Here is an 11,900-nt window from a genome sequence, read left to right on the forward strand (position 1 = left end):
TACTCTACAAAGTCATCCCCTACACCATGTCCCTTAGCACTGCATCTAAACGGCCCTTAAACACATTGTGGAACTATTTCAAGAGCTCTCATGAGACAAGATTACTAAAAACTGGGTAGTGTTCTAAGTGAAAGACACATAATACTTGGTTCCTGTGCTGCTCGGTTGTTCTAAGACCTTCCAGAAAACTTCAACCTCCATCAACAGTCAAAACGAACGTTTCTTCTGTTGTCTTGATTAAAGCTTTCCAGTCGTTTCCGCTGGGCCTTATTTCAAGAGCTCTCATGAGACAAGATTACTAAAAACTGGGTAGTGTTCTAAGTGAAAGACACATAATACTTGGTTCCTGTGCTGCTCGTGAAACCTTCAACCTTCCAGAAAACTTCAACCTTCATCAACAGTCAAAACGAATGTTTCTTTTGTTGTCTTGGTTAAAGCTTTCCAGTCGTTTCCGCTGGGCCTCTGAAAGGACCCATCGCTGCATCCCCAGCTCTGCCAAGGCAGGCAGCTTTGTGAGCGCTGCTAACAAGGCGCCGAACCACGTCCCGCAGGCACGGCAGGACGAGGGGCGAAGGCTGACGTCCAGCTCTGCCAGCTCTTTGAACACTGCTAAGCCTTGACAGAAAACGACCCACCCTTCGTCGGAGATGTTGTTGTTATAACTCAAATCCAGCTTCTGTAATCTGGCTAAATGGCCATCCTGCCTCAGTAATGCTGCAAGAAAGGACAGACACAAACACAACTAATACATCCTGGCAATTACCTTAAAAGCTTATGAGTAAGAAGAGTAGTATTTTAGTACCATATTATTTAAGGCTTTTCGGCAAGATTCAACTCCTCAGCAGCATAAAATCGCTTGCTGTTGATCTCAGATGGTTTCATCATTGCTGAAGGGGTGTGCAACATTTAAAATACAGGCAATTCAAAAAGAACAGAAATACTGGGTTAAAATTGTATGGCAACCCGAACACTTTTAAGTCAGTTGGAAGGAGGTTACATCAAGTGCCAATTAAATTAGGCAGACAGGCTTTATGGGGAAATTTAGAAAGAGGAAAGCAGAACTAGATGAGGCTGCATAATTACAATAGCCGCCTCCCCGTTGTGGGAGGGTAATGAGCCTAATACACCTGAAAAGGAACTGGGATCCTTCCTGTGTGACTGGCAAAGGAGACACCCATCAAGGATGATGTTTGTAAAGTCAAAAATATTCAGGCTTCATCTCACCAGCCTTCAGATTGCAGGGCCTTAATAGCTGTCACACAGCTGCTGCCGACCTCAGACACTCAAAACCCATGAGTCAGGCCCACAGAATCACAAGGATGATTACAAAGAAGTTTTTAGAAGAATCCTAGAATTTATTACTTCATTGGGTTCCCATTTGCCAGTACTTCTCAGCAGCTGCTGAGAGGTGGGCTAAAATATTTCTGTTTTAATTCTCCCATAATGGTTTGACTCCAGAAACACACCTAATGGACTGAGAGCTGGCAGTGCCTGTACTACTGTCTGTCAGCACGTACCTTTCCCATAAATTACTGATCCCAAAAAACAGTAACCGAGCAAAATCAAACCCCTCAGAGCTTGAGATATCTGATATAAAAAACAGACACAAAATCTACATTTTCTAAGTGCTGCCTTTTTTGTATTAATAGATAAAACTGCTGTAAGATTCTTTGCATTTTTATCCTTTTCAGCTTTCGCACTGTGCATCTACAGGTCACACAGTCTTCAGCAAAATGAAAACCCTTTCTGGGAAAAAAGACTGCTGTATTTTCCATCTTTTCATTTGATTTATGCTCAGCCCATGGAACAAGTCCCTCCTGAATTGTAGTCTAGATGCCCTGGCTCCTTGACTGCCAGTAAATACCATGTTATACGTACTTAGAAGTGCCAAATCTTCAGCCACCAGGTTACAGCTGCTCAGTCTTAACACTTGAATCTCCGTCGCAAGCTTTAGCGCTCCCCAAAGCAGCTTTAGGTTCCCACCAACGCACTTATTCCAAGAAAGGTCTAATATCTCCAGTTCAGGAAGGTGAAGGGCGGCCTCAGCTGAAAAGATTAAGACCAGCAACTTCTGCTTACTAAGAGAAAACAACACGGCCTCAATAGACACCTCACCGGCAATTCACCTGTAAATAGGCTCCTACAGGCTGCCTACTTGTGCTTAGAATGACTTATTTTATCCTAATGAAAGTCAGACAAAGAAATACTTCCCATGTTCCTTAAAGAATGTAAGAAGGACCTGCCTATAGAATATTTAAGGACTCTGTGGAGGGGTTTCTTGTCTTTCCGTTTACGTTATTGGCTTGACCTTGTCCCACTCCAGTCCATTTAACAGCTTGTTTTTAAACCATTTTATACCAATTTAGAGACAGCAATTTTTTGTTGTGAACTCACCGTGCAATGGGAAACGCTCTCTATCTTTTGACAACACCGATTTCCATGATGTCACTCTTACATAATTGTAATGATATAAATATAGTACTTTTCCTGCAGGGACCTCAGACCAGTTTAGCTCACTGCTGCTTCTGCTGAAGGCAGTCAGGTTTTTCTAGAGGTTTCAATGTCACTTGCAAATAGTACAAAATACATTGTAAGTGCACAATACACGGTAACTAACAGATCCCTCTGTACTTGGAGTTCATGTGCCATATGGAACACCTATCAAACGGACAGTGTAGCTGCTAATCCACTGAGATTTGCAATAAGTAGGCAAAAGAGGCTGAATTTATGTATCCTGTGTTAGACTGGACTTTTCTTCATGGCTCTGCAGTATCTTTTCCCCTGCTGCAGTCATTGCCTCAGTTCCTCCATTGCCCCATGCTTAACTCTATCCCAGAAAGTTTCTAGTGAAACCTTCCCCTGCAGTGTATCAAAGAATCATAAAATGGTTTGGGTTGGAAGGGACCTTCAAGACCATCCAGTTCCAACCCCCCTGCCGTGGCCAGGGACACCTCCCACTAGAGCAGGTTGCTCAAGGCCCCATCCAGCCTGGCCTTGAACCCCTCCAGGGATGGGGCAGCCACAGCTTCTCTGGGCAACCTCTTCCAGTGTCTCACCACCCTCACAGGAAAGAATTTCTTCCTAATATCTCATCTAAATCTCCCCTTTTTCAGTTCAAAACCATTACCCCTTATCCTATCACTACATACCTTTGTGTGAAACTTTACTCCACTAAACTGCAAATGGAATATTACAACCAAACTACAATTACAGCACAATATGAAATAATGTTTTGGTTTCTATTCCAAAATTAGGGAGTCTTGGAAAGCTCACTATCAGACAAAGCACTAAAAGGACTTCATCCAGTCAGGTATAATGGGGGAAGACATACAACATTCTTCCCTTGCAACCAGGTCCCATGAAGCACTGGTTTCATCACAGGCTTTTTCACTCGGGACCTGTGGTATAATGTAACCGTGACCTTTGGAGTTCAGCCAAAGGAGAATGAAGTGCTTTGTCCCACCAGGATACACAGAGAATAGACACACTTTGATAAAACATTCCTACCTAGTGATGAAAACGACTCTTCACGTAAACCACAGTTGCTGATGGACACAGATTTCAACTTTGGTAAAAACCTGAGCCTGCCCAGAAGAGGATGAGATGAGACTCCTACATTTTTATTCGAGGATAAATTCAGCTCTTGAAGACTGGAGAGTAAAGGTATTACCTGGGCTATGAAAACATGAAATATTTATTAGACAGTCACTGATCCAGAACAAATATGTAGTTTTATATTTGCCTGACATAATTTCTTTTCTTTATAAATCAATCCAAATGTCTAGGCCAAGTTTTGACAGTCAAATTTATGGTGAGTAATGTTTTAGACCATAAATAGCCTTGTCATTTTCAGTAGGAATGTTTAAGAAATTAGGTATTACATACTGTGTGGAAGGTTGTCAGAACATGGCTTCCTGTTGAAATTTTCTCAGTGAAGTAGGGAATTTTACATTAAATGAGATGGGAGCTATTTCCAAATGTCTTCACTGCTCACTGCAACTCCTCTATATTAATGTTATTGTTCTTTATTAGTCAAGAAATTAAAAGTAAATCATGATTGCTATTACTGAGAGTTAATACTTCCCAATGATTCAGCAGCAGCTTTTCAAATTATCTTTTTTATCATGGAAAGTAAGATGTGGGCAACATAGGCTCTGAGTCACGGCATTTTTTGTTGTTCTAAAGAGTGAAAAACAATGTCAAAACGCTATGTGAGTTCACACAGGAAAATAAATTGTCTCACTGATTAAAAGGGAAATGTCTTTTTCTTCCTAATAGTATTTATGAGTTGGATTGATTCAACCTGGAGACTGTAGTCTTCAGCTTTTCTATAAGGAGTAGCAGCAATGCAAGGTCTCCTAACATCAAAGTTCACCAAGGGAGTTCCAGGCAGTCACATTTACATGCACATACGCACCTTGGATCCAAGACAATTTATACCAGTGAGCAAAATGTCCCTGGATATTTCCTTACTGATTATCAAAAACCAGCAGTGCTTGGTGGCAGTTCCTACATTCCCATCATGGGTCTGAATCATGGCAGATTCAGGTCCTTAGCTCTATGTGGGATCAGACACTATGAGATTTCCTTTGGTACAGCAAAAAACCCATTCCATATTGAATAAAAAAGCCATCCTTCACACTGCTCTTCCAGAACTGCCTAATGAAAATGTACTGAGATCTGCTAGACTAGATCAGGCAGAACCTCTTATGCCTTTGAGATATTTTCAGAAGTCAAAACCTACATTCTTAATGGATTTCCTCAACATGTCCTTACCCAAAACGGTCATGTCCTCTTCTGTTACGCAGCACTGGTGGAGATCAAGGACTTCGAGATTTTTCAAGCTGGCCAAATGAGCTGTGGAGTCTTTAAAGCCGCCGCCAATCTCTTTGTTACATGATATGTCTAATTTTCTCAGCTCGGCAAGGTGCTGAAAAGCAGTGTCTGAAATGGGAAAGGGAGCAGCGTCACCAGCTGCCACAATAGCACAGGTCACAGCTTTAGTGTTTATTTACTTTAACGTCAAAGTTTGCCCAAGGTATTGCAGGCAAAGCCCTCAGACTAAGCGTTGGTGTATAATCACAGCAGACATACAGTAATACCACAAAGCTTTCCATCCACACAACTCCATTCTTCTCTGAAAGAGCAGGTGAAGGTGAGGCCAGCTCATCCCCCAGATCCATTCAATCCCCAGCCTTTTGCTGAAATTACTACTGGGTGTGCTAATTAGTGCCAGTTGTTTTGTCTTATGGGTAAAACCTCCGCTAGGGAGAGACACAGATAATAACCCCATTTCATATGGCTTCGCTGGACGCTCGTTAAGCGATAATGGTGAATTTGGATTCCCCTCTGAGAGTAGGATTAACTTGTTAAAAGTTAGCCAGCCTGTCTGTGCCCCTGTCTATGTTCTGTCTGGGGAGAGAGGAAGCACGGCCAGAGAGCCATTAATCTGCCCTACGATGTGTCTCAGATAAATGGTGTGGACGCTGACTCTCCCCACTGACTTTCACATGCTGGAGCTCGGGGAAGATAAATGCTGCTCCTGCTGAAAGTCTCTGTAGTCTTTTATCAATCCTCAAACAGCAAATAACGATTGCCCATTAATACTGCCAAACCATCAGCAAAATCCCACCTCATTGCCTTTCTTAAATGGTTTTCAGATGTACAATTTATTCAGAATGAACGTCTTTTCTGAACATAAAGTCTAACCTAAGCCCTGGAGGCTGTCTTGCTTTAATCCACACATGTGCAGGTTTAACTCTTTCAAGCCTGGCACATTTTTCAGATCCTGAGCAAGAACCTTCATGCTGCAGCCGATGTGTTTGTTGATAGAGAGATCTAACACTTCGAGGTTTGGGATCACATTTAGAATTTCAGCTGGGGAAAAAAAAAAAAGATAAGAAAAGAAAACCAGAATTGGTAGTCGTCTGGAATATATACAGATGAACCCTAGAAAAATACAGCACCATGACAAACAGGAAGAGGTAGGCTGGGTTTGCCTATATGTGTGGTTTAGACTTACTAAGTTCCTGTTCTACCTAAGAAATACAGCAAAACAAAGATTGGATAGGAATCAAGAAAATCAGCGAAAAATCTGCATGAAAATAAAGGTGAAAAAATACAAGGGCATCTAGAAAAATACAGGGGATAAAAAGCAGGAATACAATGAGAAAGAAAAATTCCTAATGAAAAGATGTAGGACTGTATGTTGCATATGGCCACCTCCTGGAGACGAGAGCACAAGAGCTTCTCTTTAGGGAGAAAATATCTTTTAAAATACAGAATCAGATCAAAAGACCACACAGGATTAAGCTACGGTGAGAGCAAAGAGGGGAGGGGTAATCAGTGGTTGCCAACTCAGCCTAAATTCCTATCCCACAGGCCTTCTTTCCCATCCCATGGTGAACTACATATTCAGCTGCTAAATTTTAAGCAATCAATGTTGGAAATTCTGGCACAGGTGACTTGTTCAGGGTCTCAAAGGATCCAGCAGCCCTGGACCTCTGAGGCAGCCAGACTGTGGTTTAAATCCAGCTATTCTTTCTCAAACCTACCTCACGTAATTAGAGAGAACAACTTTCTTCTTTGGAAGAAAGTGACATACAGTATAGGGATTTAATGAACTTTCTTCTTTGGAAGAAAGGTTCATTAAATCCCTATACTGTGTGCAAATACTATTATAATGCAGAGCCTGAAATAAATTAACATTCCATTAATATTGAGCTCAATACTGCCATAATCTAAGTCACACAAATTACATTTTTGTGAAGGCCATCTCTCAGTCGAGCTCTGTGGATACACATACCAAGGGATTCTCCATCCTTTGCTGTCAGGTTACAGTCCGTAATTTTCAGAAGTTTTATCTTGCATCCTTTCTGGAGTTTTTTTGTCAGGAGTGATAGTTTTCCACCTATGTTACTGTTCCATGATAAATCCAGTTCTTCAAGCTGAGGAACAATTTCAAATGCCTCTCCTGTAACGGAAGTCTGAGATGATTGATTCTAGGTATCAATTTCAGCGCAAGACAAAAATACAGGCTTTGAATATATTAAAGGGGAAGGTTAGCTGCTTAATTCTCAAATTATTATATTTTGTGTGGCTTGCCAGGAAAATTGGAGTATGCCATGAATCGTTGCTACTGCAGCAATGTTGTATAAATGCTCACCTCGTCTAAGGAGCAATAGAGATCACAAATCACTGTCACGGACACACAGGCAGCTTGGCCATCGTCGTGGGCCTGTGCCAGGACCCAGAAAGTCTAGTCTATAGGGAAATCCAGACAAGTGACAAGTCATAATTTACTGTCCTGTGTCGTTCTGCTCTGTTTCATTTGGCAAACTTCCAACATCCTCTGTACCATGTCCACAGGTCGTTTTGGAGGAGATGAAAGAAGTCCCCTCACAGTGATATCTGAAAATTCCCAGTTTCATTTCTGATTCACTTGATAAAGAATCAAGATGATTCTTCTGTTTAGACCCAAATGAACTTTTGCATGATTTCCAGGCAGACACACCAATTTTGATTACCTTCAGAAAAATAAGCCTTTTCCAGGCTTGATGCACCTGCCAATATGATCCATGTTAGTGCTTCTTCATAATACTAACATCCCACTGCAAAAATCCAGCTTCCTAAATTCCTTTCTAGAGGGAGGGAGGTGGATGGATATTTATATAAACTCATTCCCAAGAAAGATCAATTAATCAGACCATACACAAATGTAATTTTGAAGTGTCAACCACACTTCATCAACCTAATACTTGAGAACTGTATTTTAATAACAAACCCCTTTCATGTCTGTGGGTTTTCATAATTAATTCTTCACAAAAGATTTGTAATAGAAAAATAATTATTTCTGTTGTTGTAAGTGAATATCCAGGTTTGAGAGAAAAGGGCATGTCTTAATTTTTATTTTTGCATTTATTTTAAATTATTGCCTAAGTTTTGAATGCTGAGCAATGCACTACAGCTGAGAATTGGTTCTGCCTCTGCAGCACAACCTGTTTCTCTTTGACACATTTTCCAGACATATTTTCCACCCAGAAGATAAATAAAGAGCTATAACTCCAGTAATAGTTTCCTACCACCTCTCACGTCACAACTCTGAACAATTACATAGCACAGAGTTGATATTATAGTTATATTTGAGTTATTGATTTCTATTGAGCACTAAGTCCACAAGTGGCCACATTTCCACAAACAGATGTGGAAATAGCCAAACAGGCAGTACTGGCCTAAATACACATGCTATTTTCAAAACTGCAGGTGAAATCAATGCAGACTGACTGTTGCTATTCCACATGTTAAGGCCATCACATTTGGACTGGGAATTTCAATCCTATGATCAGGTTTGTGTCTGTCTCAGCAGAGGCCAAGCCATAAGGGAAAGGAAACAGCACAGAAGAACCAGGCAGAATAAATCAATTGGAAATATAACCAGTGAAACTCAAGAAAAAAAACCATAAATATAAGAAAAGGGTTTGAAAAAGAATTAAATAAATTTGAAAAAAACATCTGATAGAAAAAGAAACACAGCTTTTACCCTCATCAGAAACAGACCAATTATTTTCACCAGCTTTTGTAGAGATGCATTTTTCCTCCCCAACAGGTAGCATGATCCACTTTTGAAATTTCACCATATATGACATTTTATTTCTGAACCTTTCCTGGAAAAAGCCTGGACATGAATGACATAAGCCCCAGTTTCATAACTCAGAGTGGTTTTTAGAACTTGCAAAATAAGCTGTAGTTTTTTATAATTCTTAGTTGATGGAGTTTGCCCTTCTTTTAGATATATATCACAGACCCACCCCAGAGTAAACTCCAGGCCCAGAGGTGACTCAGCATCAGAACCGCAGTGCATAACACCACATTTAAAACCTTTAAATCTCACACTTTGTAGAAAGCAGGATTGCAGGCACTCCAAGTAAAGTAGTAAGCAGAGGAATAAGCTTCTCCCAGACTTGCAAAAACAAGTCATAAAGCTCCAAGGCAGCACTTCTGGTTTTAAGTCTCCTCCAAAAGACCATTTTCCTTTTCTGTGATGAGCACTCATCTGCCCTGCAGCAAGAAGACCTAAGCTGACCCTATTACGACTGACTCTGTTTCAGTTCTTCTGTCTACCATTAGATATCAAAGCTAGCAAGAAAAATACTAATCGAAATTGAAAACATGCTTTCCTGCAAATAGGACTGAATTCTGCTCCCTTCTGAACATGAAAGCTTCATACCCTGAGGAATGAACTCGGCAGAGTTGCTCAAATGTATAAGGTCACTCATAAGCCCCAGTTCTTTCTACTGTTTCCCAGCAGGAGTTTATGTTGCCCAGTGTGGAAGGAGCAGGAGTAGGATGTAGGAAGAGAAGAGATGGATTACATTAGACCCAAGCTGTCTGGAAGTAAATGGCAATGAAATCCTGTACCTAAGGAGGTGACATCCTCAGCTGTCAGCCTGCAGTTGTTAAGTCGAAGGACTTTTAATAGGTTCACGTGCTGAAGATGAACAGTGAGAGCTTTCAAAGTCCCACCAACACACCCATTCCAGGACAGGTTGATCTCTTCCAGCTCTGGGAGAAATGGCAGTAAAGAAGCTGTAAAAAAAAAAAAAAAAAGAAAATGTGTATCTGTTTGCATGTTACCTGCACACCCTGCATGTCAATACATCTTAATATCATCCATACATCTTAATACAGAGATGAATTCTATAACCAACACAGCGTTATAAAGCCATGACAATTGGTACCTCAGTTTTCTTCTCTGTAGTTTGAGTGTGAGAAGGTTCATCTGTTTCACAGAACTGTGTGATTTTTATATTCATAGATATATAATATAAAAGATTCTGTGAACTTATTAATTAACATTTCTTAGGGACCTGGGACCACCAGATGGAATGTTAAATAAAGGCAGGCCTGTATAAAAGCAAGGGAAGGGAAAAGAGGAGAGTGAATAATTGAATAGGTAAATAAGGATTAAAGAAATGTATGAAGTGACTAGTTGAATAAAATACTTATTTACCCAGCTCTGTTACATCTGCTGCACTTAATTCACAATTAGTTAGATCCAAATTCTTGCTGTTGGGTTTCTTTCCCAGTTTCTGCATGAACTGGTTAAATCTCTGCTCACCAGATGGTGACTCTGCTTCAGAAATGTGATGTGAAAGTCCATCTGAGTAACAAAGAAATAAAGCCCTGGTTACCTTTGCTATCAACAAAACATGTAAAACCTGTCTGTGGCTGTCGGGTGATGTCTTTAGGAAATTAACTAAATCTGTTAGTAAACAGGGCTATATTTTTGATCAATGTGGACCATGAGTGATAAAATCACTATAGAGAAGGTCACTACAAAGTTCCTGGTGCAGAGTGAGAGAAGAATCTCCTGTTGCACATCTCCACCCCACTGTATGCCAGTGACTTTGGATGTTCAAGGACGTGAAATTAATGCAAAACTCTGAACTGCAGCTTTTCTGGATACAGAAGTCGTTTAACCACCTGTGTGTGCCTGCACTGTACCCACACTGCTGCAATACAGCCTGCATTTGATCCGTTAGCACCGAGTGGCCCCCCAGTTGTGTGGTGAAACTGCTGTTTCCTTCATGACACCCTGTGTTCATTTTCATCCATTGCCTGTGTAAGGCAGTTCCTGCTTTTCTTGGCTTTCCAAAGCAACTCCCACTTACCTTCTTCTTCCACGCAGTTTGTTCAGCGAGGAAAATTGCATTTAAATTCATTGCTAAACCCTTTAAAAAATCAGAAATTTCATCTAATGCCTATAGCTGGAAAAAAGCAATGAAAAACTACAAATAATGGCCACCCCGCTCTCAGTAATTGCTGCCTCCTTGTTTGCCCAAACCTACCAAAAACTCTTAGGTAACTGGAAAAAAACAATGAAAAACTACAAATAATAGCCACCCTGCTCTCAGTAGCTGCCGCCTCCTTGTTTGCCCAAACCTACCAAAAACTCTTAGGACAAAAGATGGAGTTCTAAGCCTCACCCTCCATCTCTATTTTTTAAAAATAGTCTCATTTTCTCTGGTGTGAGTGTAAAGATTATTCTTGTGTGTGCAAAATAACATACATGATGAACTTCCATTCCCTTCCCCTCCCCCTTCCCAGTGTCAAGTGGCAGGAAACATCTGCTCCTGTTGTCTTCAGATTGCTTTAGCAGCAGGGTGGACAGAGACCGGTCTTAAATACAACACGCCAAGCTACTGCTCAAAGCTTGGCTTTGAAACCAAATAAGCTCTGCCACTAATGAGCTGACTCCAGCACTGACCTCTCACATTGGAGATCAAGAGAGAGGGGACCCAAAAGCTTTATCCCTCCTCAGCAACATGGATCTCACTCCTCGCTTGGCACCTATCAAATTAGAGGGCACATCCTTGCTTAATGTTCCAATCAGAAGGAAATCCTGGCTAAAGGATTAACTGTGGGTGGCAAAATACAGGCTTTTGGCTAGCAAGGAAAGCAACTGATTTTCTATGAAACTAAAATATATAATATGCACACATATTTAATTATTATACCAGCATTACCTTCTACAGAGAGATCTTGCTTCTCACTCTGATCATTGGCTCCAGAGTTGTTTATTTCTGTTTCTTCGGTTTCCCTTCCGTTCTTGCCTTCAGATTTCCCAAAGTCAAAGCCCCTGAAGAATTTTTTGATGGCTGAAGGCTGCTCTTCTCTTTTTCCAGGAGAGGACTTCTTCCCTTGGAACTGTTTCATAACAAAGTCAAATGGGGAACTCTTTGGGATGTCCTCTTCAGGCTCAACCTGGCAGCTCTGAATGTCATCTTCCAGCGGATCAGCAGACATAGAAAGAATTACACAGAATCACAGAGTGGTCAGGGTTGGAAGCGACCTTTGGAGCTCATCTAGTCCAACCCCCCTGCCAAAGCAGGTCCACCCAG

The 11,900-nt window shown here is 41.0% G+C and overlaps 1 protein-coding gene across 1 annotated transcript in view; it reads right to left on the minus strand.

The window, feature by feature from the left end:
* Nucleotides 1-274: 274 nt before the first annotated feature.
* The window catches only part of LRRC31 (leucine rich repeat containing 31), a 34,518-nt gene continuing 22,892 nt past the window's right edge, over nt 275-11,900 (minus strand). The window contains exons 5-13 of the mRNA XM_014938787.1: nt 11,526-11,813; nt 10,010-10,159; nt 9,418-9,585; nt 6,806-6,973; nt 5,710-5,877; nt 4,777-4,944; nt 3,508-3,675; nt 1,879-2,046; nt 275-714 (exon numbers count right to left, since the gene is read on the minus strand). Of these exons, the coding sequence (XP_014794273.1) occupies nt 395-714; nt 1,879-2,046; nt 3,508-3,675; nt 4,777-4,944; nt 5,710-5,877; nt 6,806-6,973; nt 9,418-9,585; nt 10,010-10,159; nt 11,526-11,813 (1,766 nt within the window). The 3' untranslated portion in view covers nt 275-394. The remainder of the gene's footprint in view (nt 715-1,878; nt 2,047-3,507; nt 3,676-4,776; nt 4,945-5,709; nt 5,878-6,805; nt 6,974-9,417; nt 9,586-10,009; nt 10,160-11,525; nt 11,814-11,900) is intronic.

Source organism: Calidris pugnax, unplaced genomic scaffold, assembly GCF_001431845.1.
Source record: "Calidris pugnax isolate Ruff unplaced genomic scaffold, ASM143184v1 scaffold52, whole genome shotgun sequence".
In the NCBI taxonomy this organism is placed as follows: Eukaryota; Metazoa; Chordata; class Aves; order Charadriiformes; family Scolopacidae; genus Calidris; species Calidris pugnax.